This window comes from Falco punctatus (assembly GCF_963210335.1).
Source record: "Falco punctatus genome assembly, chromosome: 17".
NCBI classification, from domain to species: domain Eukaryota; kingdom Metazoa; phylum Chordata; class Aves; order Falconiformes; family Falconidae; genus Falco; species Falco punctatus.
Genome location: NC_137597.1, coordinates 5,784,746 through 5,810,782, shown reverse-complemented (window position 1 = coordinate 5,810,782; position 26,037 = coordinate 5,784,746). Strand labels below are relative to the sequence as shown.

The 26,037-nt window shown below is 51.3% G+C and overlaps 1 protein-coding gene across 1 annotated transcript; it reads left to right on the top strand.

Annotated features, from left to right (window-relative positions):
* Nucleotides 1-542: 542 nt before the first annotated feature.
* SLC26A9 (solute carrier family 26 member 9) lies at nucleotides 543-26,037 on the top strand. Its single transcript, XM_080367639.1, has 20 exons — nucleotides 543-12,879; nucleotides 13,823-13,962; nucleotides 14,283-14,393; nucleotides 14,690-14,865; nucleotides 15,320-15,484; nucleotides 16,065-16,217; nucleotides 16,614-16,696; nucleotides 16,982-17,129; nucleotides 17,865-17,978; nucleotides 18,411-18,488; nucleotides 18,820-18,915; nucleotides 21,150-21,256; nucleotides 21,829-21,898; nucleotides 22,139-22,231; nucleotides 22,689-22,805; nucleotides 23,380-23,697; nucleotides 23,907-23,961; nucleotides 24,326-24,471; nucleotides 25,261-25,338; nucleotides 25,969-26,037. The coding sequence occupies exons 1-20, from the start codon at nucleotides 12,629-12,631 to the stop codon at nucleotides 26,014-26,016; spliced, it is 2,547 nt and encodes an 848-aa protein (XP_080223765.1). The 5' UTR covers nucleotides 543-12,628; the 3' UTR covers nucleotides 26,017-26,037.

Sequence of the window (26,037 nt, the reverse complement as noted above, 5' to 3'; positions counted from 1 at the left end):
AAAGGCAAAGTGGACTGCTGGCTCTTCCAGCTAAAAGCTGGATCCTGATCTCTGTAACCAGGGGTGACAGGACCTCCATCGCAGCCATCCTCACTTTAAATACCTGAGTACTTCAGAAGATACCGACCTCAGCGCCGCAACAATGAGATGTTTTATTTCATGGCTTATCTCCCGTCACTGAGGTTTGAGCATTTTGGCCTTGATGAGTTGCCCAAGGCCACAGAGCAGGCAGCCATGAACCTACAAACACGATGGCTCCTGCTCCTCCAGGACCTCGTTCACTTTCCACCCACACGCCCCCGGCTCCCATGGCTTCCCCGGCTTCGCATCGCCTTGCAGAGATGCCTGTGTAAAGGAGGGAGAAGCTGGGTGCTGCTGAGCTTCTCCCAAACTCCACACACCTTCCCACATTGTTTTGGGATAGATTCCTCTTTTTTTTTTCTTTTTTTTTTTTTTTTTAACTGGAAAACCTCCCTTTACTGGAATTCAATTGTTAAGCAAAAAAAGCCTCATTTTGGTTGACTCTCCTAATTCCCAGAGTGGGCAAAAAGCCTCAAGGGGGGAAGATGGGTGGTGGGGGGAGGCAGAGCCCCCAGCCCGGATTCCAGGCGAGCAGGATGGTCTGCACGGCAGCCTGCGGGCTGGGGGCCATCCCGCTGCCGCTGCGCAGCTGCTGCAATGCCATGCATTTTGCATTTTTGACTGAAGGTGTGGGCTGGGGCTGCTCCCCACCCAGCCCCTGGGAGCAGCTCGCCCGGCTGCTGAGCTCCGTTCATGCTCCCGGGCCTTGGGCAGACCTTGCTGAGCACACGTGTGTTCCCCTGGAGAAGGCAGCTATCTTGCACCTATTTTACAAATAAGATAACAGCCCTTGCTCAAGGTCACAGGAGGCAGAGCTGGGAAGAGGGCCATCAGGAGAGCACCGCATCCAGCCTCAGCACTTTGCCGAGGACAAACAGCCCAGCTCTGCTCGCCGATGCTCTCCAGGGGCTGCGCCTCTGCTGGGCAGGGTCTTCTCGGGGATGATGCTTGCTTGGGAGGCCCTTGCTGCGCTCCAGAGGGAGATCAGTCAATGGGGCTGACTCGAACCAACAGAACATGCTCTGCCACCTGAGCCAGGATATTTTATGCTGCAAAGCCTCCAATCTGGGGATGCGCTTGCACGGTGCGCTCATGCCAGACCTACGGTTGTGGCCCAGAGCTCTCCCGTGAGGTGGTCTCCCACTGAAGACAAGGGTCAGCACCAACGTGACAGGGCTTATTCAATAGACACATGCAAGGGGACACAGTTCCACCAGAAGGCTACTCCTTCCCCTGCCTTTGGAGATGTTCCTGCAGGGCTCAGGCAGGTTGTAAAGGCTGTGAGCAGATGAGACACAGCAATTCCCCCCCGGCAGATAACCAGAAAGCTGTAGTGCCTCTCCCCAGCTCTAAGTTCACACCATGAAGTAAATTGCACGGAACATCCACGTGCTGCTGAGCCGTAGGGGCAGCTTTGAACCTCCCAATGCCTTTCTGCATTCCACCTTTTATTTTGGTGCTGTAAATAATCCTGCTGTCTCCCTCTAGGACACTGCGTACTTCGTTCTTCCCTGGATAAAGCCGTTGACCCCTGTGCCAGCTGGTGAGACCAATCGCGTGTCCCTGCAGCGGAGGGGGAAGCTTGGGAAGCGTTAGAAGTTGGCGGTTCCCTTTCAAGCGAGACCTGTGTCTCCATCACCTGGCACCACGGAGCCGGCGGCTCAGCCATGTCTGCCAGCGAGAGCGTGGCGTCCAGCCCAGGCCCAGGAGCTGCATTCCTGGGCAAGAAGGAAATGATGATAACCAGCCCTGGGAATTTCACCACTCCAGCCAGGCTCTGCACGGTGACACGTGGCCCCCATGGGTGACACTGCTCGCTACACTGCGGATGCCCGGTGGGTACCAAGCCCTGCCTATCCTCTGCTCGCAGCTGGGAGACCAGAGCATCCTACAGCACTGGGCACGTCCAACGCCCTGCTCCAGGAACGGCCACCTCACTCCTGCAGGAATTTGGCAGCCCAAATCTCTGCTTTCCCATCTGGCTGAGGAACATCACTGATTTTAACAGCTCCTGAAGGGACAGACAGGGAAGTAGGACACCCCACCTAACTTCAGATGACCCCTGTGCAGGTGTCACAGCCTGAGCAACACATCAGCTATGTGTTCCATGGAGATCCACCTGGAAGCACCGGTTTCTCTCCACAAAGGCTGCCCAGCTCCACCTTCAGCATCTCCATCCAGACCCTGGCTCCTACCCACACCTGTGGCTGCACAGGCCCTGTTCCCTTGGGAAACCTGTCCCAGAGCTAGAAGCAGCTCCGGCTGCAGGTCCGAGGGAGGGAGGGAGACTACCTGCAGGTCCCAGCACCAGCACAGCTCCCAGGAACCAGCCCCTTCTGCCCAGGGGATGCACTGCCTTTCCCCACCTACTCTAACCTTGGGGCTCTAAGGAACCCTCCCCATAATTTCCATCAGTAAATTACCACTGAATTATTACCCTCATTAAGTGCCATATATCTGCTAATATCAATCACCTGCAAATAAATCCACACATTCCAGTACTTGGTATGCTGTTATCACACTAGAAGATAAACAGCTCAGCAGTCCGTGCACCCAGGGCTCCATGTTTGACTCAGGGGAGATCCTGTGCTGTCCTTGTATCTCCCAGTGCCTCCCGGCTTTCTGGGCAGCCCCAGTGCTCCCCAGAGTCCCCAGACACTCCTCTGTGCCCTGTACATCATCCTGGCTGGTCCGTTGGTGGACACAGCCCAGCAGAGTGGCTTGGGCCACACTCAGTGAGTTTGGCCGAAGCCGAAAGAGGCAGAATGGGAGTTACAGTTACTGAAACTGGAATTTGACCAGGACTGCAACCTCCTGTTGCAAGAAATGCCAAAGAACCGTTGATGGCTGTACGGGGCTGGTTTCTCTATAGGGCAAGACCTTGCAGTTCCCTGATCACACCCACCAGGACTTTGGAATAGCAGCTTTTGCAACAGGGAGCTGCTAGCCCTCCCCGTGAGCCCCCCTGTCCCCACGTGGCAGGAACCGTCTGTCCGTGCAGGAGGGACACCTGGATTTGAAGGGGACAGCAAGTCTGAAAGTTTCACGTAAGTCACCCCCTGTGAGCAAATTACCTTGCACAGGACTGAGAACTTCACAGGGTTTTGCCAGCGCTGGGTGGGCAAGAAATCCAGCCAGTTGGACTTCTGCCCTGCCAGTGTCCCAGCCCAAGCCCCAAGCGTTTTGCCTCCCAGTGTGACTGCATTTTACTGTCTGTCTGCCAGGGATCAGTGGCATTCCCTCGGACCTGGCGTCCCCACTGCTGACTTTGCTGGGTCCTACACAACGTGCCTGGCCAGGGCCTGATGCAAGGAGCAGACAGCTCGGAGGACAAGAAGCACCAGCAGCCTCCTCGCCTGGGGCTGTTCCCGTTTTGCTCATGCAGTGTGCCAGCTTTGGGATTTTACTTTTCGTATCGGCTAGACTGAAATGAAGCTGACGTTGCTACCAAAGCTCGGAGCTGGGCTCGTCCCCCAGGTGAGACCTGTCCCTTCTGGACACACAGGCTGGCTGCACAGCCTCTCTGCTTGGCAGCTTCTCGTTTTCAAAGGCAGACGGATGTGATTGGAGTGGAAGCTTCAATTCAGGGCTCTGTGGTCCTATTCCAAGCTCAGATACTGATCTCAAACGGGTCATTTATCCCCCTGTGCTGATGGCCACTTCTCCAGCTCCACAGCTCTGCCTGCATTGGGATGTCAGTTTAGGCAAGTGAGGGGAAAAAAAGCCTTTCATTGGAGCTCTGCTAGGAAAATGCCAGTTCAATGATGGCAAAAAAAAGTCCCTTTCAGCATTAGTTGATTGCCCAGGCAGTTTGGCAATGCCAGCATCGCCTCTGCAGCAGAGATGCTGTTTCCTTTCTTTCTGTGGTGCCTTGTGAGCAGGTCCCCTGTGGCTGGGACCTTTGGGTGCTGGTGTTCTGGCTTCCCTGGATTTGCCCCACAGCAGGGACCACTGTGTGCACTTGTGGGTTGGTCCTCCTGCCATGTCACGCGTTTCCGTTTCAAAGGGCTCCATCCATATCAGGCTGCCCTTTAACAAAAAACACTTGATATGGGTTATTAATGATATTTACAGGATAACTGCTTGGCAATTATTACCTCTGTCAGATGGCAATGAATCAGTCCCCTTCCACCAGCATCCTCTGACAGGGTGTTCCTCTGGCATGCTCCAGACACAATGATCGATTCCCATGCAATGGGGTTTCTTGGCAGTAAACACTGATGCCTTGTGCATGCACAAGGTACCAGAGATTTTTACTCTGAGAGCCTCTGGGAGCGAGCAAAGGCAACATCATTGCTTTCTCCCTTCCTCCTGCCCCAGGCATGGCCCCTCCTTCTCCCCCCTCTCTCGGTGCCCTGCCTTCTCTCTCCCCTTTCCCTTTTCCCATCATTTTCCACACACACAAGCTAATAAATGCTCAGAGGTGGCAGCACACCCCACCTGCCCTGCATCTGTGCTCTGGGCTCACACTTGGAGCAGGGAGGGCAGCAGAGCCATCCCCTATAAGCAGCTCATGCCGAGCTGTCCCTGAAGACAAAAGGAACATGAAAGATCAATTCCTTCCACTGCAAATAACCCCCTACAGCTTCCTTCTAGTGGCTTATTCCTTTGGTGATGTCCCCTGTTTGATGTCCCTATCTATCGCATCATCTGCAACGTCCCCAGGAGTACCTGGCTCCTGCACTCTCGACTCCCTCTGCGGTGGCAGGACACCATGGCAGGAGGGGACAAGTCCGTTCCCCTTGTCTGAGCTGGCTGCTGCCTGCCAACACACATGCCACACCAGCACCTTTGTCAGTTCAAAATGTGGCCTCTCCCGAGACATCAGCAACTTCCCAGGCCAGGGATCGACTGGTACCTCTGCAGGGTGGCTCCCAAGTCCGCAGCTCCCACAGCCCATCCCAGCACCTCCCTGCTCCATCCCTGTCCACTGCCAGGGGCATCTGAGGAACTTGTCAAACTCCTGCAGAGAGCACGTGGCGAAGGTGTGGCTCCTGCCTGGGGACCATGCCTGCAAGGCTGATGACAGATAGCCCAGCCTGATCCGCAGGGCACATCCCTGCACCATCGAGGGCTCCGACCTCTTCCCGGTGCAGGTGCAGGGGAAGGGAGCCCGTGCCCTCTCTCCTGGGCAGGCAGCGGGGGCTTTGCCTCTCTTTCCCACTCCTCTCATCCCTTTGAACCTGGAAATAAGAAAGAAACTGCTTTCCCCTGCCAATCCCATCTTCAAAGCCCGAGCGGCGGGGTCCGGCGCTGGCACAAAGCACACCATTGTCCATTCCGGAGGCGGAGAGTCGGCCAGAGCACAAAGGCCGGGGAGACGCTACCCACCGCGCCGGGAAGCTCGCCCAGGCCAACAAAAGCATCTTCTCCTGCCCTGAGTCCGAAGTAGGCGAGGGAGGGGGCCTGGGGTGACGGTGAATATGAGCTATTGTCACCGAGAGCCCGGAGCATGGAGGGACCTGCAGAGGTGATCAAACGGCCCAGGCCTGAGTGGGAAGGGGTGGGGTGAGGGGGGACATCCAAAAAAGCCCTTGTCCCTCTTCAGATCTCTCCTTATCTCCCCTGGCTATCTCCTGGGCTTAGCCTGGGTGTACCTGCTTGCAATTACCTCCTGCAAGCCAATCAGGCGCTGAGCACAGCCCTCGGTCCCCTTGACTGAGGTGATTTATAAATGACTCACTGGCTTATTTGAGCACAGACTCCTGCACACCTCCTCGGGAGCACCTCTCTGCCAGGGCTTTCTTGCCACATCTGCAGCTCCCCTCGCAGAATCGGCCCTTTCTCTGCCCGGCGAGGCGCAGGTAACCCAGCTCCAACAATCGTGCTCTTTGTCTGGGTGGGCGTGGGGGATTTACACTCTGGTTGCACAGCCACTGGGTGTGAGTTTCAGTATTTGGAGAACTGGTACTTCTTTTTTTTTTTTTTTCCCCCCTTTCTCTTTTTCTCCTTCTTATTGCAAAGGGGATTTACAGCAGCAGATTTACTCAGGAATTAGCAACACCACCGATCCAAGAGCTTGATTTATGAAGAGAGGCTGGAAGAGCCAAATATGTGAATTAATTATTGCTAGAATAAATCCTGCCATCTTATCCTGGCTGGCTTGTGCTGAGATCTGTGGGGGGATTTGCTTGGTATAGGAGAGGCAATACTGATGACAGACCCTCTGTTTCTAGGTCCTTGTTATAACCAGAACTTTCTATGCATGGGACTATGTAAAGCAGTCCCTGTCCCAAGGATGTTGCAGCCCAAATTAGACTTTGCACGTACAGGCACAGGGAGAAAGGATGTGGACCCTGCAGGCAACGGCTGAGGAGCACCCGCTGCGCACCGGAATCTAACCTAGACAAGGGGTCTTTGCTGTTCAGGAGATCCTGGTGCACGGGTGCATGGCTGTGGGCATGCAATCCAATCAGGAGGGAATTTTAAGGCTGGGAATGACAAGTGCTCCCAGACTGGGACCTGTCAGACTGGGTGCAGGGTCTCCAGCTCCTCCCAGTGCCATTTCATAGGATGTTTAGGTCCAGTCTGGGCAGGTTCCCTCATATACAGGCAAAAGAAAATACCCCCATAAGCTTGCTCCGTTGTGGTAAACTGCTGTTCAAGCAGCTAAGATGCTTTCTGCTCTGCCCTGATAAAACTTGTCTACTCCTTATTTGTAAGCGAGCTGAAAACTTAAGTTGGGGACCTGTCCTTCCTTGCCTTGAAGAGAAGTCCTTGGAGTGACACTTGTGGCTGGCCACACAGTATTTCTGCCCGAGGTCAGAGATTCCCAGCAGAGAAATGCGTCCCATCCTCTGCCTCTGGGGAAGGATGGACTGGGTGATCCCAGAGGTGTTTTTCCTTCTCCAAGAGCGAATCCGCAGGGGCAGGGAGCATGTGCAGGAGCGAGCTCTCAGCAGGCATCTCGGATAAGTGTTCGCAGGCAGAACAAGAATGCTGCAGTCTGCAAACTTTTTAATTCCTTGGGATTTGCATTGCCCACCTGCTCTTCACAGGCGGAGGGCGAGGTCTGTCAGAGGCATGTGGAGAGCAGAGACTCGTGGCAGTGAGGGATGCCGAAGTTTCACTCCTTTCCTGCACTTTCCAGCCTTCCCTCCTCTCCATCCCAATGGCTCCTTGTGCCGAGGGAGCTCCAAGGGGATGTGGAGGATGGACACACTGCTTCCCAGGGGACAGACTCAGATGCCATTAAGGGCAGGCACTGCTCCCAGCACCGCTGTGCCACGCTCAGCAAGGTGACACCTCTGGGGGACCACAGTGGCTTTCGGAGGACTGTGGTGGGGTGATATCTACATCCCAGACCGCAGCACCCCAGGCCATGTGCCTGCTGCCTCACCCCAGCCCAGCCCTCCCTCGGCGAGGTACGGTGCTGGATGCAACTACAAAAGTAATGGAGAGTTAGGGTGGGGTTGAGAACAAGTGGGTTAATCAAACAAATCACAGAATGGGCCAAATCTGGGCTCATTTGCACCGGTGTCAGTGCAGAGCAGATCCCCCATGCCCGTGGCATTTGCTGCATTTACAACAGCATTAAAAGGAGCAGAAGCCGAGCCACTGGATATAAGCTTTTTACCTAATAAACAGCCTTTGAGACAAACGCTTTGGCTTCACCTTCAGTAGCTGGCAGATGTCTGCAGATCTTATTATTCTGGTTACCAAGCGCAGAGCTAGTTTGGTTAGAAACTCGTGTGAAGTGGTACATCAAACATTGGCACCGGCCCAGCGCCGGCAGAACAAGAGAACAGTGCAGTGCTCCTGCCCGGTGCCTGCGCTGGGCTGGGTCGCTTAAAACAAGAAAAGGGCCATCTGCCTTATGGAAATCACCTATTTAACACTCCAAATATTTAATCTAAACAAAAAGAAAACATTGATTTAATGCCTGGCTGCTTCGTGGCAAAAGTGTAGGAGTGGAGGAATGGGATGGCTGCTCCCGAGGGGCATGTTAAAGCCGAGGCTGCAGCACGGTGCAACGTGATGGGAAGGTGGGAGCTGGAGGGAAGCGGAGATGTCTCCTCCCTGCCCCTGCAGCCGTGGCATACGGCTCCCTCCGTGCCTCACCGCGGTCGGGCAGGACCAGTTATCGCCTCCCAGCACCTCTCTCCCTCCTTTCCCTCTCCCTCTGGCTTTTATTCCACTAGCCATCACAATGGTTCCTGCATGCTGCTCATGGAAAATTGGCTGAAACAGCAAAGTTTTGACTGAACTTTATGGCACTCTGGCATTTTGTCTTTTCTGAGGCTAAAAGGTGTTTTTGGGATAGGATATTTTTCATAACTGTTCTATAAGCTGTCCTAGAATCAGCTTTTTCTATTTCCAAAGGGCAAAGGTTAAGAAAAAGTTAAACCCCAGGGTCAAACACTGTGTGTATTCAGTGTGTGGCACCGTGCGTGCAGCCAGCTGCTCAGCCTCCTAAAACACAACCTCCACTTCCCTGCTTCTTCCCCTTCCCCAGACTACTAGGAAAGATGTTTTTATCTATATACTCACGCCAGAAATATGGGACTATAGATCCAGCTTTACCAAGATGCTTTCTTTCTGTATCAGTTCATTTGGAGATGAACCCTATGGCAATTCAGAGCCAAAGGTAAAACAGAACTAAATTGGATCAAAGCAATTTTAACTGTGAGCAGAAAGGTGTGCCCAGTCAAACCGCACAGCTGAAGACACTTGCCCAAATGAACGTGCTGGGGGTCCCGTGGTGATGAGCTCCTGGTGTGGCCCATCAGCCAGACTGATGCCAGGAGGTCAGAGAGAGTGAATAACCCAGGAGCACAGGGGTTGATCCACTGGGCTGATCGGCATCTGATAGCAGAGGTGAATTATACAACATCCTTTTGAAATACCTGAACTGACTGACAGCAGAAACCTCCTTTTCCTCCTGCCTGTGTGCTTTGTGAGCCCAGCTCACACCAGAGGTGTGAAAGGGAGAGGGAAGCGGGTGTGCAGCATGAGGGTGAGGCAGAGTTCAGCCTGAGGGAGCACCCGGCACCGCAGTATCCAGCACCACAACACCCAGCACCGCAGTATCCAGCACCACAGCACCCGACACTGCAGCATCTGGCACCGCAGAGCCTGGCGCTGCAGCCACCCTGTCCTTCCCCATGCCGTGCCTTGGTGAGGAAGCACAGCACAGGTCTCAGGGGAGGAGGTGACGGCTTCCTCACCTGACCTGGTGAGTCCTGGGCTCTTTCACCGTGTTGCCCCAGGGCTTCCATGGCACCTGCAGCCGGAGCTGTGAGCTGCAGGTTGGGAATCACGGTGGACACAGTGCTGAAGGCACTGGTTCAGTGGGACAGGAGTCAAGAGCTTGTCCTGGTGTCGCAACCAAACCCTTGCACCTGTGCTTGCCTTCTCCAGGCAGACCTTGTCTTCTGGGGTAGGGGCGAGTTGCTTTTTATAACCCTGTGTTGGGCAATGGGGCTGGGAGAGAGGCACTTTTAATGAAGATTCATGCGAGACTTGGAAGAGAGCAGAACTCTGAACTCCATCAGCTGAGAAGTAATCAGCAAGATCTGCAAGTGCATCACCTCATGCAGGGGGAAGGGGGGGATGGAGGGGGGCAGACAAAGGAGGAAACATTATTTCACTGATTTTTTTTCTCCCTCAAATTTAGCAGAGGCTTTCCCTGAATGTTCAGCTCTTGCACTGGAATCAGTTGGGGCCCTTATATCACAGGACGAGATGCTTTTCCACTTAATTTCGACTCACACTCCTTGGACTGGGCTCCCTTTTCTATGCCTATGCCAGCACAGGAAAGTGGCTTTGTGCCAGTGGCTCCTATCAACACTAGCCAGAAACTTCAATGTGACTTTCCTCTTCCCAAACACAGCTATCACCAGCACGGGGACAGAAGATAAGAGCTTAGTAAGTGTATTTGCAAGATGAACACTGGAAAAAAGGTCTGTGCCTGACGTGCATAGGCTGGTTTGAAACGGGCAGGCCAGGGATCAGCCAGGTATGAACAGATGGGACTCTTAGCTGATGACCTACGGGGATAGTATCTTTCACCTGCATCATATTCTTGGAGAGAAGCGGTTCTGCCTTCGTTTGCTTGCTCCAAGTATCACACCACAGTTATGTACCCACGTGCCACAATTTCTCCAAGACCCCAAGCTCAGTAGACGTACCAGTGAGGCCAAACTTCATGTTTCTCAGCATCACCCACTCTAGCAACACACTGGAGGAATGGGCTTCCTGAAGAGCTTGTAACAGGGGCTCTGCACTTGAAGCTCTTCCCCCAGACCTCATCCTTTATTTCCATGCCCATACTGGAACAGAGCTCTTGAAAAAACTGGTCCCTGTCATGCAGCAACTTACTGGCACTCTGTTTTTCCCTCCACACATGTTGCATTGCTTCAGCATCCTGCCCCAGCTGCAGGATTTAAAGCAGCTCTGCAGCTTGCCGTCATCTTATCCCATCAACACCAGGACAGCTGGCCTTGCCCTTTTTTCAAGGAGCAGTCACACAGTTCATTCTCTTTAATTCCAAAATCTCGAAGGTTTAACCTGCTGTTTGATCTAGGGCAAGGCCAGTGATAAGCCAAGTCAAGAACTTGACTCTGTCCGAGACGCTGACATCATTAGTCTGTTTGTTTAAGATGGAATTTAATCATGGGGGTATTTTTCCCTCTACTTGCCTTGTTTATTATTTTTCGTGATTGCCAGCACTTTCACTCAGTGGGGGAAATTCATTAAAGAGCTGTGATATAATTGGCTGATTCAGTCTGTCTGATGGCAGGCACACTGCTCGGCAAGTCATGGAGCCAAGAAATAAAGCTAAGGGAGACTTCTTGCATCAGAAACTCGGGTGGGTTTATCACCCTTCAGAAGCCTGTTGCTGAGCCTGGACCTGGGCCTCCAATTATTCACGAGGCAGAACTAGAAATCTAGAGCAGAGCTGTGGGGCTGGGACCTGGGAAAGGCTGGGCATGCTGGCAAGTGCTCAGCAACGGGCTCTGGAGACAGGAACAAGGCTTGTGCAGACTGATGTGGGAAAACCAGGGAATGACCATTTATCGGATGGGCTTCTGGCATGCATGTGGGGACTGGAAAAGAGCCTAGGACACCGCTTAGCTTTGGCTTGCAGCAATCCTCCAAAAAGTAAAGCTTGTAATTGCTCTTGGAAGGGTGTCTCTGGCTGAAAAGGAGCAGCGGGGTTGCCAGGGTGTGCATGCCTGCAGAGGGCACTGGATTAAGCAGCTGGCCATGCAGGAAGAGGGGCACATCTCCTTCACCTAGTGGGCCCTCCAGAGCCATAGGCTGGGGTCCTCCCAAGCCAGCGTGGGTGCAGAACAGAGCCTGGAATCACAAACACCCCATTGCTGGAGCTGTTTTACAGCAACCTCCGCTTGATTTCCCCTGTGCTCACTCAAGTAGCCCTGGCAGGAGTGGGGGTTGATGACCTCCCTTTCTAAACCCATTAGCTCTTATTTGCATAATGATTCTGTTGACCTAAATTCTCCCAAAAGTTTCATCTGCCTGCATCATACTTTCCTGCCTGCCCTGGACTGCTGGGCTGCTCTGCTACATATTACTCATGTCTTCCAGCCCCCACTCTGAGGTAACTGCTTATCAGCAAGGACTGACATTAGTCCTACAGATGGACATTTTGCTCATCCTGGTTCCACTGAACTCGGTGTCAAGGTGTGCACTGATTCAGCGGTACTTACAGGGTCAAAAGAGGAGAGGGGAGGACCTGGTACATTCAAATTACTCCATGAGCTCTCAGCAACCTGGATGTTGTTTCTTGATTTGTTCTCTTGACTGAATCACCAGCTTTTCCCACCCCCTCTTCTACTCCTGTGTTGGGCAATGACCCACTTAGATACATGCCATACCACAAATAATTACCAACATCCTTGGTTTATAGCCGACCACTTCCTCCCTCCACTCCCAGCCTCTCCAGTTCCTAATGATTCTCCCCTCTTCTTAGGTATTGCTGTTCATAGTAAAATAAGGATTGTCTGAAGTTCATCACCTTTCTTTGGTGAGACCCAGCCACCGGGCAGGACTAGTCCACCCAGATGTTTCGGCATCTTCATCACTGAAATGAATTAGCAACAGTTATCTTTCTGCACATCACTTCCTAGAATAAACCAAGGATTCATCCACAGCCTCTCGCATCGAGTGCGAAACAGGAAGGCTGATGAATGCAAATGAGACCACTTGGCAGCATAGCCAGAACACCTCAGATGGAAACTGCCTTTCATCATGGTGCCAGTATCTACCATGGCAATGTCAGGGCTGCCCAGCATTGCAGTCTCACCACCCCCACTGGCAAATGGTGAAACTGAGGCATGAGAAAGGTCAAGTGACTTGCCGGAGGCAAAAAGGCAGTCACTGGCAGAGCTAAGATTAACACCCATGCTCATCTGCCAGACAATCCAGGACGCGCTCCGGTCCCCTTCACGTGGCATCGCTCATTAGCATCACCTCAAAATAGCTGGGAAAAGCTCCCGGTGCTGGGGAGCAGTAGCCCCCGGTGCTGGGAGAAGCCACTCCCAGGACCTGCCTCTGCGCCACAGGGAAACTATTTAGGGTGGAGATGTTTGGGGAGGGCTCCCAGACGCTGGAGGTGTCCGGTCTGTTATATTGCAGGTGGGGCCAGCTCCAGTCACATTCTTGGCTTTGCTTTTTCTTTTTTTCTGGGAAAAATTTAAATGATCCAGCGATGAACCACGCCAGGCCTCGCTATGTCATTGAACGTCCTGCATATTCGGTCAGCCTCTTCGATGAAGAGTTTGAGAAGAAAAGCAGAACTTACCCCGTTGGGGAAAAATTGAAAAACCTCTTCAGGTAATATAGAATGCTATAGCTGGGGCAAACATAAACCAGATTTGGTCTGGAATTGGGGCATAACTTAGACCTGGGGATATTAGTTCCCATTTTTCTCCTGGGAAACCTTCTCCATGATCTTCAGGGCTTTGATGGACGAAAGGCACAGGGGAAATGCAAATTGTACTGGAGCAAGTGAAACTGGTTATTCTTTTCACTGCCTCAGCTGTTAGGCTGTAAGGCAATTAAATAAGCAAAACAGTTTGCACTAAGCGCATTTGGGATTTGGGGTTCTGTTTTCCAGTGGGTTTTTTATAGTGAAAAAGGTAAAATTGGTGATGTAAATACAGGTGTGTGAATTATTTCTTTAAGCTTTCCGACTGGGATTTTATTTTATCAGCTTTCTGATAATAAACAGTACTGGCTTTCCTTAAAGATCAGTAATTGTGTAAATAAAGATCGATAAACCTACTGATCGCTGTCTTGGAAATCTAGCTCCATTCCTTGGAAAAGGGAAGGCAATAATACAAGAAAGAGAGAACATACATGTTAGCAGGCAGAGATGTGAGATATTGCATTTGTCAACCCAAGAAGCAAGCTTCTTTCAGACACGCTCAGAGTTTTTTTGACTGAGCACCTGAGAAAGTTCATCTTTGGCTCTGTGCAACTGCCTCATGACTCTCTGAGCTGTGTTTCTCCCCTACAGCTCACCTGTGCCCTATGTGAAGGGTATCAAGATATTGGGGAGCTAAATCCTTCGAGAAGGTCCCCACAAAACTCCTCCACGGCATGTACAGTTAGTTAACAGCAGGGAAGGGCTGTGCACCAGACACTGGGCTCAGGATTTGGCATGGGAAAAAGGTTGAGACATTCCAAGGAAGATCCTTCTTTGCTCCCTTGCTTGCTCACTTCCCAGGTCACTTCCTTCTTTACTTATTTGCATTTTTTGTTTTATCTCCTGTAGATGTTCAGCTTCCAGATTCAAACTTATCCTCTTTAGCCTGTTCCCAATACTTGTATGGCTTCCCAAGTATAAAATTAAGGACTACATTTTGCCTGATGTTCTCGGTGGGCTCAGTGCAGGGACAATTCAAGTGCCACAAGGTGAGAGACAATGACTTTCTGGGTCACTGGGAGGGGACACTTTGCCACTTCAAGTAAAGGTCTGTAGGTGACAGCTGATGGGCAGTCGGGGGGGGGTTAGCTACCTTTACTGCTGACATGCATAAACTCAAGTTCCACCTTGAACCTGGTTGTCCCTATATTTCTCTGCGGTGCCCTTCCCTGCCTTCTTTGGCCTCTCCTGCCCAGAAAGCAGCAGTCTGTGCTGGCCACGGCACCTTCTTGGAGGTGATGTGAGTGTGAGCGGGGCAGGGGGCTGACACCAACTGCACGGACCTGCCCATTTCCCTTATGTTTTCCAGGGATGGCCTTTGCGCTGCTGGCCAACCTACCTCCCGTCAACGGGCTCTACTCCTCCTTCTTCCCCTTGGTAACATACCTCTTCCTCGGCGGTATCCATCAGATGGTGCCAGGTAAGAGTCTGCAGAGCAATTTGCTGCACAAGGCAGTTCAGTTGTGGCTGGGAGTACTCAGTGTGTCCCAGAGTAGAGGTGTTTGGGCATGTTTGGTCTGTCAGCGGTTTATGGGATCCCTGATTCTGGCTGCACAGCGGGATCCCACCCCAGTGAACCGCTGCTGGATGCTGCCAGGGAGCTGGCTGCGGTGACGGGCTGGGTGACTCGGTATGGACAGCCTAACCTGTCCAAGTGCCTTCCAGGACAGGATGCTCTCTAGTGAAAACTACTGACATCACCGTGTTGTGCTGTAGGTACTTTTGCAGTCATCAGCATTATTGTTGGCAATGTCTGTAATGAGTTGGCTCCAGAGTCGGACTTCCAGTACTTCAACCATACTACCAACGAGACCAGTGTGAATACCACAGCCCTGGAAGCGGCCAGGCTGGAAATCTCTGCCACGTTAGCCTGTCTGACAGCCATCATACAAGTAAGGACTTGCTGCACTGCCTCTTCCGTGTCCTTTGGCCAGAGCTGACCCACACAGAGTCAGCTGAGCTCTCTCCCTGGAGCAGAGATGGTGGTAGCAGATGCTAGAAAAGGCCTCACTCCTCAGTGGATGATACCTCAGAATAGAGGTTTTGGGGGGATCCCACCCCAGCTGCGGTCTTGGTATGAAATCCTTCAAACAGACTAGCCAAGGGTGAGGCCAGCCACTGGGGCAGGGTGGCAGCCAGCAATGACACCCCAGCACCCTGCACCTCTCCCCTCCCCATCCCTGCTCTGGGACAGGCTGCTCAGCCCAGCCCGTGCCGTGGCTGCGTGGGAGGGATGCACCCTCTCTCCCAGCGGAGCAGCCTGCCCGGCATGGGCACGCTCAGGCTCTGCACCTCACCCTTTCAGGCTGGCATTCTTCTGATAACGCCTTGTCTGTCCTACCCTAGCTGTGCCTGGGATTCGTACAGTTTGGCTTTGTTGCTATCTACCTCTCAGAGTCTTTCATCAGGGGCTTCATGACAGCAGCAGGGTTGCAGATCCTCATCTCCGTGCTCAAGTACGTCTTCGGCTTGACAGTCCCATCTTACACCGGGCCCTTAGCTATCGTCTATGTAAGTGGGTGCTCTGGACAGGGGCCTTCCCTGCACCTCCTCCCCCAGTGACCACCACACCACAGGCATCACTGCCACCCATGCAAGGGAAAGGGGGCTCGGAGAGAAGGAAAGGGTGGAGGGAGGGGCAACGCAACTATCTGCACCCCTACGCGGCTGCCACTGCATTTCCTATACAGTATGATCTGAGTCCTCATCTGCTAGTTTCTAATTAGAAATAATGAAATGGGTCTGGGGCTTGGGGACAATATGAACTGTGTTGCTTTACAGCAGGAGTCTTGCACAATTGTTAGCAACACAAACTTTTCCTATGAGCAGGTTTACCCATTCCTGGACTTTCCTGCATCTTCCATAGATGCACTCTCCATTGATGCAACTAGGACTGCACTTAACCGGACAGCAGAGACCCGGGGCTGGTTGCTGGTCTCTCAGCAGCAGGGTTTCTAGCACTTGTCTCATCCTCATCACATCTCAGGGTGTTTGCTGTTGATTGTGATAAGAAATGCTCTCCACTGTGCTGTGTACTTCGTCCAGAGTCTCTGTTTCCCCATGACACTTTCTCCTCTTCTCTCCCCTTTAGACATTCATTGATATTTGTAAAGGTCTGCCCAAAACCAATGTGGCCTCCCTGGTCTATGCCTTGGTCAGTGCTTTGCTCCTGATCATTGTCAAGGAGCTCAACCTAAAGTACATGAAAAAGATCCGGATGCCCATCCCCATGGAGATCATCATCGTAAGTGATGCACGAGCTGTCCCTTGGACCCTCCAGGAGACAGTCCCTCCCCTCTCCTTACAGCCCTGGGACACCCACTTCTGCTCACAGAGGGCCCATCACGTAGAGCATCTTTGCACTGAATATGACATGGCCCCCATATGGCTTGGGGCCAGAAACTGGGCCATCCTCATAGAGGATACCTCCGATGCCCAGCTCATCCCTGTTAGACTGTACCTGCATCCTGGTGATGCTGAGGATGAGGAACATAACTCCTGCTGGGGAGGTTCTCTCCTTTCCTAGCCTGAATTTGGTGCTAATTTTCTACTGTCAATCCCAGGAGCACAGCAAGCTCAGTGCTTCTGAGAGAGCTCATGCTCTTCCTGCTTACTGCTCTTTTATCCTCTGTACTTTCAGGTAATAGTTGCAACCGCGATCTCTGGCAGCTTTAACATGCCCGAGAAGTATGGCATGCCAGTAGTTGGGAAGATCAGCATGGGGTAAGTGCATGTGCAGGTCTGACACAACTTCCAGATAAATTTTATTCCTCCTCTTCTTCCTCCAGCCTGGAAAACACCTCACTCTTCCCTGCTGTATGACAGTCCCCTTTCTGGACTGTCAGGCAGCACTGCTTGAGCCCTCTTACACCACTGCCGCCATCCACTCAAGCTGTCCACAGTGTAGACACGGATTATGTCATTCCTGAACACACAATCTCCTCACCCACTTCACCGGCCTCCAGACACCAGTGTCACAACTGCTTCTCGCCTCCGCTCTGAGTGCAGGTTCCCAGCGCCAACCCTCCCCCTGGTGAACAAGTGGAAAGACATGATCGGCACAGCCTTCTCGCTCGCCATCGTGAGCTACGTGATCAACTTAGCCATGGGGAGAACGCTGGCAGCCAAGCATGGCTACGACGTGGACCCCAACCAGGTAACGCTTGGTCTGGAAGGACGCAGTCAAGGACCGTTCCCCTTGCTCTCAGGCGTGAAAGGAAAACCTCGCTGCTTGAATGGCAAGCTTTCAAACGGGCTCTGCTTAAAACAGACGTGCTGCTCCCATGCACACAGGCTCGCGTGGCAGCTTGCCATGTATGGGTCAAAAGGACATGGCAGATTCATCTCCCATGGACTGGAGAGAGCCTGCAAAAGGGAAGAGAGCCTTAGTCTGAGCTCTCTGCTTTGCTTTCCCTCCAGACCTGAGCCTTCAGCCCTGAGCACTGGCACAGACGGCATTTTTGCAGGTTGTTGGAGCACAACGAGGCACATGTTATTTCTCACTGAGCAGAGAAAGACCTGGATTCCTGGTGTGTCACCTAGATACTGCGAGAGGCAGGACATTAAATAATCCTCTTTTGTCATCACTGGCACAGTGGCAGCTTTCAGTAACAGCCATGCATACCACATGAAGCCCTGCCCTTAGTGTGTCAACAGATGACAACGTGTTTATGTGGAATTGTGCTTCCAGGTTTCCCTGCTATGCCACAGCCCATTCCAGCTCATATTGGAAGGAAAGGGTCTGGGACACACTGCAGGGAAGCCAGGTCCCTTTCCTGGCCCCACAACCCCAGGCTCAGGCACCTGCTCTCCTGCCTGGTAGCTCACACACGTTGGCAGGGCAGGACAGGCAGCTTTCCTCTCTGATGACCACATTCCCCCATCTCCACAGGAAATGCTGGCCCTGGGCTGCAGCAACTTCTTTGGATCCTTCTTCAAAATCCACGTGATCTGCTGCGCTCTCTCTGTCACTCTCGCCGTCGATGGGGCAGGAGGCAAATCACAAGTCAGTACCCTCTTTCTCCTCCTTTCTTCCCTATGTGACCCTATTTGACCAGCTGCTGCACGCTGCCAGCCTGACATCGCTGCTGCAGGTCTGCAGAAGCTTCATATCTGAGTGCTTCACGTTGCTGTTGTTAAAGCAGAATTTCTTGCCTCCCACCCCCATTTTGTTCCATGGATGGTTCTTTGGATTGGTCCCAGATGTAAGGCTGTAAATCTGCCTTCCCAGTCTGGCTCCCTCAACTGAGCAGAGCTACCACGTGAGGGAAGCTCAGGGTTATCTGCAAAGTCCTAGCCTGTTTCTCAGAGGCAATCATCTGCTCACATAAAACACTGCAGTGAGCAGTTGTGTCGTTGGCTGAAGCAGCAGAAAAAGCCCAGAGGGGGGTTAGGAAGACCCTGATGTTTGCTGAAATTATTTCTTTCTTTTCTGCAGGTAGCAAGTTTCTTTGTGGCCTTGGTGGTTATGGTGACTATGCTGGCTCTGGGGATCTATCTCGAACCTCTTCCAAAGGTAATAAACAGTGTGGCCATTGCATCACATACTCTTACACACCCAAGCAAAGGCACAGTCTTGCTCCAGAAACGCTTGATGCAAATTGCTGCACAGCACAGTTTGCTCCTGGCCTGGGGTCCTGTCTGCACTGAGTCTCTGGAAGCAAGAATAGTCTAAAGTAGCATGCTCAGGTCCAAGTGAGACCTTTGTGAGCGTCACTGTTTCCCATTCCCTTGTGGTAACTGGACCAAGGAAGGCAGATGCTGCAGAAAGTATCTGCTGCAAAACGTGGCGTATCCACACTGCACATCCACATCCCTGCCGATAAATGACCCCCTCTTCTCTGCAGTCTGTCCTGGGAGCCCTCATCGCGGTGAACCTGAAAAACTCCCTCAAGCAGCTGGCTGATCCCTTCTACCTGTGGAAGAAGAGCAAGCTGGACTGCGTGAGTGCCTAGGGAGGGATGGGAGGCACCCACCTGCCTTACCCTGGCAGCTCAGCCCACGTGTGAGGCAGAGGCAGGGCAAGCTGGCTACCCCCTCGGCAGGCGCTCGGGGGCAGGAGGGTGGTATGAGTCCACTGCAAAGGTGGGTTTCGCTCTCTCGGTGGGATCATGCTTCCAGCCCCTCGCCAATGAGGTGCTGAGCCGCGGCAGAGCCTGTCCTGCCCAGCTGAGCACTCTCATGCTTAGCGCACATATCAGAAAGGCCTGAACTATTACCTGCTCTGTTTAAATGCCAATCAAGTGCAGAAGCCTGTTTGCCCAGAACTAGCCAAACCGGCCCTGCTCAATATCTAGGAGTCATGACTTAAAAACTCACACAATAGCCCTCCAGGGTGAAGAGAGCCCTTCACAGCGATAAGGACTCCAGGCACTGGTTGATGTATAAACCCAGGCAGGGGGTGCGGGGGAGTGAGAACGGAATTTGGAAATGTCTGACATAAAAAGACAGTGTTTGAACAGGACTCCCACGGCTGAGTGGTGTCTGTGGACACTGAGCCAATATCCTGTCAGGTCCCAACAAACCGCCTTATCGGAGAAATCTGGAGTCCAAAGGGGCTGACCTGAATCATCAAGAGCTTTCCCAAAATACTGTTCAAACAGGTGCTGGAGAAGAGACAGGTTAGCAGTCCAGGCAGAGACTTCACAGGGCTGTGATCATGACGTGAAGGCACACTCCAGCATAGGGCATGAGCTACAAAAAAATGGTCCAAGCTTAGGAGTGAGCCCGGCAGACTGACCAGACCAGGGATGTGCGAGGTCTGAGCTGACATGGCTATGCAGGGAAGAACCGGCAGAGCGGGAAAGTTGCTGATGGGAAGATGTGATTCTCTGTCAGGAATCGTTTATGGCAGTTTAACCACATCTCTGAACAGGTTCTGCTGATGCCTGGTGGGTAGGATGGAAGGTCTCGGTCAGCTCTGGCAGGTCATCTGAGGGCAGGTGAAGTTATTGCCCTTTATCGGAGCTCACAGAGGGGAGCACAGCACTCCGCAGCCCCCAGCCCAAAGTCCGGGCAGACACCTGAATGGATGATGGACTGAGCAGAGATGCACGGTGCTGCCTGGGGAACACCCTGCCAGTGTGTCTCTGCCAGATGTGGTCACTGCAGCGGAGGTGAAGGGCAGTCAGAAACCCCTCCGGTTTGCCCTGACTGTGCTGTGTTTCCACTGAGCTGCTGGAACAAAGCTCTTGCTACCAGCAACCACAGCCAGCCTACAGTTCAGAGAGCGTGGGGACCAGGCAGATGCCAATGGAGCGAACTGCATTCCCCTGACCTTAATCTCCCTGGAATTTGAACTAGATTCAGTGTCCTGTCCTAAAATGGGAAACACCGTTCCTGGGTGTTGTCAGACCATCAGCATTCATTACCTCAAGCCTGGTTGTGTTTCAGTGCTAACTGCAGCATCACTCCATAGATACAGCCCAGCTGGATGGAGGGAAGCACTTACTTGCCATTTATAAGTACGATGCATATAAATTAAGATGCTGAAGTCATCAAAGTTACTCTGATTTGTCCAAGGTCAAAGTCATGTTTTGTCAGTCTTGAGGGTGGGTTTATAATAACCTCATAAAGATTCTCAGAGGACAGGTTTATATGCTTAGGCAGGACTAATTTCATATGGAGAGAGGTGCTCAGGTGCTAATATATAAAAATGACAAATGACAGAGCTCTGAGCTGAGAGGTGGAGCCCGTTTTGGTATGCTCTGTCATACTTTGTCATCAAATCTGTCCTGTGTTCAGGTCATTTATTGTAGGTGCTCAGACGGTTTTCAGAGAGATGCTCATTCCTTCTGAAATGCTCTGACAGCAGGAGTTTTGTTGCGGCTGGGAGCAGTTATTGAGCAGCAGATGGTCTGATCTGCAGGAGCCTTTTCTTGACTAGTTAGGCTGATACCTTCTGAACTGAATGAGTGGTATGGGTGCTCATGGAGCTGTGAAGAAACACACTAGCTGCATTTACAGCTGAAAAACTGGGGCTTCTGGCAAGCCTCCCAGCAATGATGTTTCACATGAAAGCAAGTAATAAACTGTATCATTAGAATAGCTGCAGAACTCAGGTCTTGGTCTTTTGATTTGGGGTCCAGAATATCGGCACAGAGCTATTTTCCAACTATCACTGGGCTCTAGCCTATGGTAGAGTAAAAAGACCTGCCATGCTCTTCTCTTTCTGCAGTTGGTCTGGCTGGTGAGCTTCCTGTCTGCCTTTTTCCTGAGCCTTCCCTATGGAGTTGCTGTGGGCGTGGGATTTTCCGTGCTGGTTGTGGTCTTCCATACCCAGTTGTAAGTACCAGTGCAGCTACAAAAAAACAAAAGAGAAGAAAAAAGGTCCCAGTTGCAGAATAAACAACAGATTATTTTTATAACCGACCTCTGGCCCATGTTTCGAAGGAACGCGTGGCAGGAGCCTGGGGGAGTGCAGGTGTCCTCCCCGGCCCCTGGAATGTGCAAACAGGAATGGCAGGCGCTAATTTACTGCCTGCATTCCCACTCCAGCGCATGGTTAGCGATGTGCACATCCCAAGGCAGGGGGAAGTCTGAAGGTATTTACTTCAGCACGAAAAGCTACCTGCATAGCTCCCAGCAAAAAATCCTGCTCATACAATGAGCCTCATATATGTGCGGAGACTGGTGTGAAGCTTTCACACCATTTTTAATCCATCAAAGCCCTTTATTAATATTTCCCAGTCTGGGATCTCAAACTGCTGACTCTTTTTTGCCCTGTAGACTCTGCAGGGATGAAATCTAAGTATTTTCATAAAGCAAATTTTCAAATCCTGGTATGGAATGTGAAGCAAAGCAGTTTTCTCCCCCTGCAACACTTATGCTAATTCTGATGGCCTCTTTTCTCCTAGCCGTAACGGCTCTGCCCTGGGCCAAGTAACTTCCACTGACATCTACAAGAACCCTAAAGCCTACAACAAGGTAAGCAGAAACCAAAGCATCCTCAGAGGAAATGCTGTTCTTTGCCACTGGTACCCAATGTGATCAGGAAAGCCAAGCCCATCTCCGTCTCAACAAAGTTGTTTGCTGCTTGTGTCAGGGGTAGCAGGGGAACTGCTGTTCAGTTTGACCTTCCCAGTTATCTGCTACCCAAACTCCCAGCCACCCCCCACCCCCCCAACACCCTGTCACGCCTGGTTTGAGCTCTTGTCTCTGTTGCAGGTACATGAACTTAATGGGATTAAAATTGTGACCTACTGCTCGCCACTATATTTTGCAAACTCAGAGATATTCCGCGAGAAGATTATAGCCAAGGTGAGCAACGCCCTAAGAAACTTCTGCTTGCAGCCAATCCCAAATGGCCTTTGCTTTCTCCTGTATCGCCATATGGAGATAATTAAGCCTAGGATGATCAAGAAAGATGGTCACATCCATCCTCTGCTCTTCCATCCTTTCCTCCCTGATCTTCAGGACTGTTTGTAGACCTCATTTTAGAGGTTATGTGTGAATCCTGGCAGGTATCCTCCTCCAAGCTCTGCCAAAGCAGAGTCATCCTGCTTCTCTGCTCTCTCCTCCCTGCATGTGCAGGTACTCTGAAACAAAATCTGAAAATGTTGTTTGGTTGCCATCAGGATCACCTCACTCCTGCGTGCAGCCAGTGCCATCCTCCTGTGCCACGTGCCACAGGCTGGGAAATAGCAAGAAAGAAATATCAGCCCCTGACTATGAGGCTGAATAGACTTTTTCAAAGAAAACTCTCTCTTCTCCACAGACCGGGGTGGATCCTGGTAAAGTGTACTTAGCCAGGAAGAAATATGTGAAACGGCAGGAGAAGGGGACAGCACAACCACCAACAAAGCTACCAAAATTCCTACTGAGGCAGAACAAGGTAACTCAGTTTGGGTTCCTGTGTTGATGAGTAAGACCCCAAGTCCCCATCAGACAGCTCCTCTTGTCACAGGATTTTCTGCACTGTCTTCCCAGTCACTTTTACCACCTCTTGCCTCCTTTACTTCCCACCCACATCTCCATTCCTCCCAATGGCCAAAACCTTAAGATGCAGGAGAACTGGAAATGGCTGGGAGCAAGAAAGCTGTAGAGATGCCTAGAATGAAAACACGGTGAACGATCTGCTAGAAACCAGGCTTGCCCTCTTTCTCTAAGGATGCATCTATGTCAGTATTTCAGTTCAAAAGTGTCCTCCTGAAGCATGTTTCCCAGTCATCCCAGCTTCATTTGGTTTGCATTGCTCAGAAGTCTTGAAATATGTGAACAAGAATAATTTACAATTAACCTAACATACTCCAAACCCCAAGGGACATTCAGTCTAGCTCCAGGCTGGAGTTAGTCCACATTAAAACACTTCATGCCACTGAATACCTTAGGCACATTCACATGTCAGGATCTCAGCTTGTGCTGATTGATGTGCCCTGCCCTGACTGTGCATTTGTGCTTTGCTGTAGACCTTGTCTTTGCAAGAGCTCCAGAAAGACTTTGAAAGCACCTCTCCAACAGATACCAATAACAACCAGACGACTACTAATGGTGCCAGCATCTCCTACGTTACATTCCGTCCACCTGCCAATGGTGCTGGGCAAGTGAACACCTCCAGTGAGCTGGGCAGCATCTCTACCCTACAAGGAAGCACTTTCAGTGTCATGCCTACAGCAGATGTTGACCCTGTGATGACAGCACCACCCTATATCAGCTTTCACACCATCATCCTGGACATGAGTGGAGTGTGTTTTGTTGACCTCATGGGCACAAAAGCACTGGGCAAGGTTAGTTCTGTATTAGAAACACAGCCAAACAGCAGGTACTTTCTACTGTTTGGGGCAGCTCAGATACCCTCCTCAACAGAAGGTTTGTGTGGCTTTCTCCTTCAGTATCCCCAGGACACATGTAAAGCCCTGGATAAAAGACTGTGTATAAACACAAAGCTGGAGCAGCAGTGTTATTAATCCTCTCTCTCCCCTCTCATCCCTTCTAGTTGTGTTCCAGTTATCAGAAGATTGGGATTAAAGTGTTCTTGGCAAACGTGCATGGTAAGGATCCACAAAGAACACATTTCCATGTGATCTTCTCCTATTTATGTGCTTCTGACAGACAGGAGATTTTTTTGGGGTCTTTATGCAGACTGTGCAAGTTGTCAGCCTTTTGTTGGACCAAACCAGAACAGATGATCTGTGTGAAATAGCTCCTTTCATTTGGGAAGTGATATGACTGGAACATGTCCACATTCAGCATGTAGAAAAATAGTTCCCTACACTCTCGTTTATGCAGCAAACCTGCTTCTTCCCTATGCATCCCAGCCTTGTTTTAGCTCCAAGGACCAGTGTCAGCCATGCACACCTTCAAAGGCTTTCTTCTTTTCTTTCCTTCTTGCTCATGTGCCTTTCTGTTCTCCAGCCCAGGTGTACAATGACATTAGCACAGGTGGAGTCTTTGAGGAAGGAGGTCTGGACCAAAGTCACATCTTTTTGACAATCCATGATGCTGTTTTGTTTGCACTGGCAAATATCAAAGAAGTTGTCCACCCGCCCATCTTAGAAGAGGTAAATTTGCTCCCCAGTTTTTCTCCAGCTCTCAGTGTTCCACTATTAGGTTTAGATGCTGTGGCACCACAAAGGAAGAACAACAACTCACTACTGCACCTAATAAAGTTTCTTGTTTATCTCAAGTGGTAAAGGTCTAAATCCAACAATATATTTCATATCCTAATTCTCATGTATAGGTCAAGCACCTACTGATTGAACCGATTTCAATGGAAATTCAGAAAGGTAAATGTGTTCAGCAAAGCCCTAGCTGGGAGATGAATGTTATCCCAGCCTGGAGAAGCCAAAAGAGCTTTCCTGGCACTATGTCCTCCATTTGGTGTTGCCTGGAACATGCAGCTGCACACAAAGGCATAATTTGGCTCCCAGAAATGAAGGCAAAGCACATGCACCTGTCCTTGAACAGCCTCAACATCCATGAATACTTCACTGGAAGGGAGGATAAAAGGCCAAGGCAGGAATGGGGCACATGCTGACAATACAGGGTCAGACAGGCTATTTCCCCAAACATGGATTGGTTTATTGCATAACTGGAGTTGGAAACAGAGCAGTGTTAGCCAGTTATCTCACGAGAATAAGTTAAGGTATCTCATATCTTTGCAGAGAGATATGTAAATGCCAGCTCAGTCACAGGATATAAACAACTGAGACACAATTCCTTCTGTACTCCTTCTTCCTGGGCATTCCCCCGGGAGCACGTGTGTTGTTTTAAGCCTGGGTTAGTAATTTTTTTTGTGCCTTTCAACGCTGCACTCTGCTAATTTGTGGATTTGATTCCTTCCTGCACAGAGGCCAAGTCAGACAGAGCTCTCCATCTACGACGAGTCTGTGGACGAAAGCAGTGCAGAGTTCAAGAACCTGGAGGAGGTTAGTTCTAATGCCAGGGGTCACTTCTTCAGCTGTGGACATAAGGTGGAAATCAGAAGTTGTGGCTGGGATTGCTTAGATGGAAAGTACCCTGTGCCATTGCCAGGCAAACTGCTAGTAACAGTAACGCTTTGAAAAGGTAGCTGGAAAAACAGTTTTAAATCCTCATCATGAGGAGCTCTGGCAGGCACCTGGATGAAGGAGCAGCTAGGTTACCCCACAGGCGAACCCTTTAATCCATTCTGGGCCACAGAGCTCAGGTTCACAGTCAGACCCATGGTGTCCATGCAGTGGGGTGAACTTGGAAAACCAGGTTTAGCTCAAGCCCAAAAGAAGGGTCACTGGTCAAGTCTTTCAGCACTGACTTTGTTAATGCTGAAGTGATCTGCAGGCACTGAAGCCAGGTCCCTGGGAGGAGATACATTCCAATGCTGACCTTCCCCATGCTATCCATGCAGAGCTGGAAGCAGAGCAACCTCCCCACCGCCAGCTTTCCCTTGAGAAGAGGGGCTGGGAAGGGTTGGAGTTTCTGGTGGCATTTTTCTGTGTGACCGAATGGCTGCTGAGCTGCATTGCTGGGTTTGTGCCATGGCACCAGCTCTAACCCAGCATACCTTGTGTGCCCTTTAGGAGATGTTTGGAAGCATGTTCCACTCAGAGACCCAGACAGCTCTGTGAGCGCACAGGGAGCGTCAGCGT

Excerpts from the sequence above, each read along its gene's own strand:
- SLC26A9 (XM_080367639.1), top strand. The coding sequence starts at position 12,629 with ATGTTTGGGGAGGGCTCCCAGACGCTGGAGGTGTCCGGTCTGTTATAT. Across the intron at positions 12,880-13,822 it reads AAATTGAAAAACCTCTTCAG|ATGTTCAGCTTCCAGATTCA; the intron begins GTAATATAGAAT and ends TATCTCCTGTAG. Across the intron at positions 23,962-24,325 it reads GTTCTTGGCAAACGTGCATG|CCCAGGTGTACAATGACATT; the intron begins GTAAGGATCCAC and ends TCTGTTCTCCAG.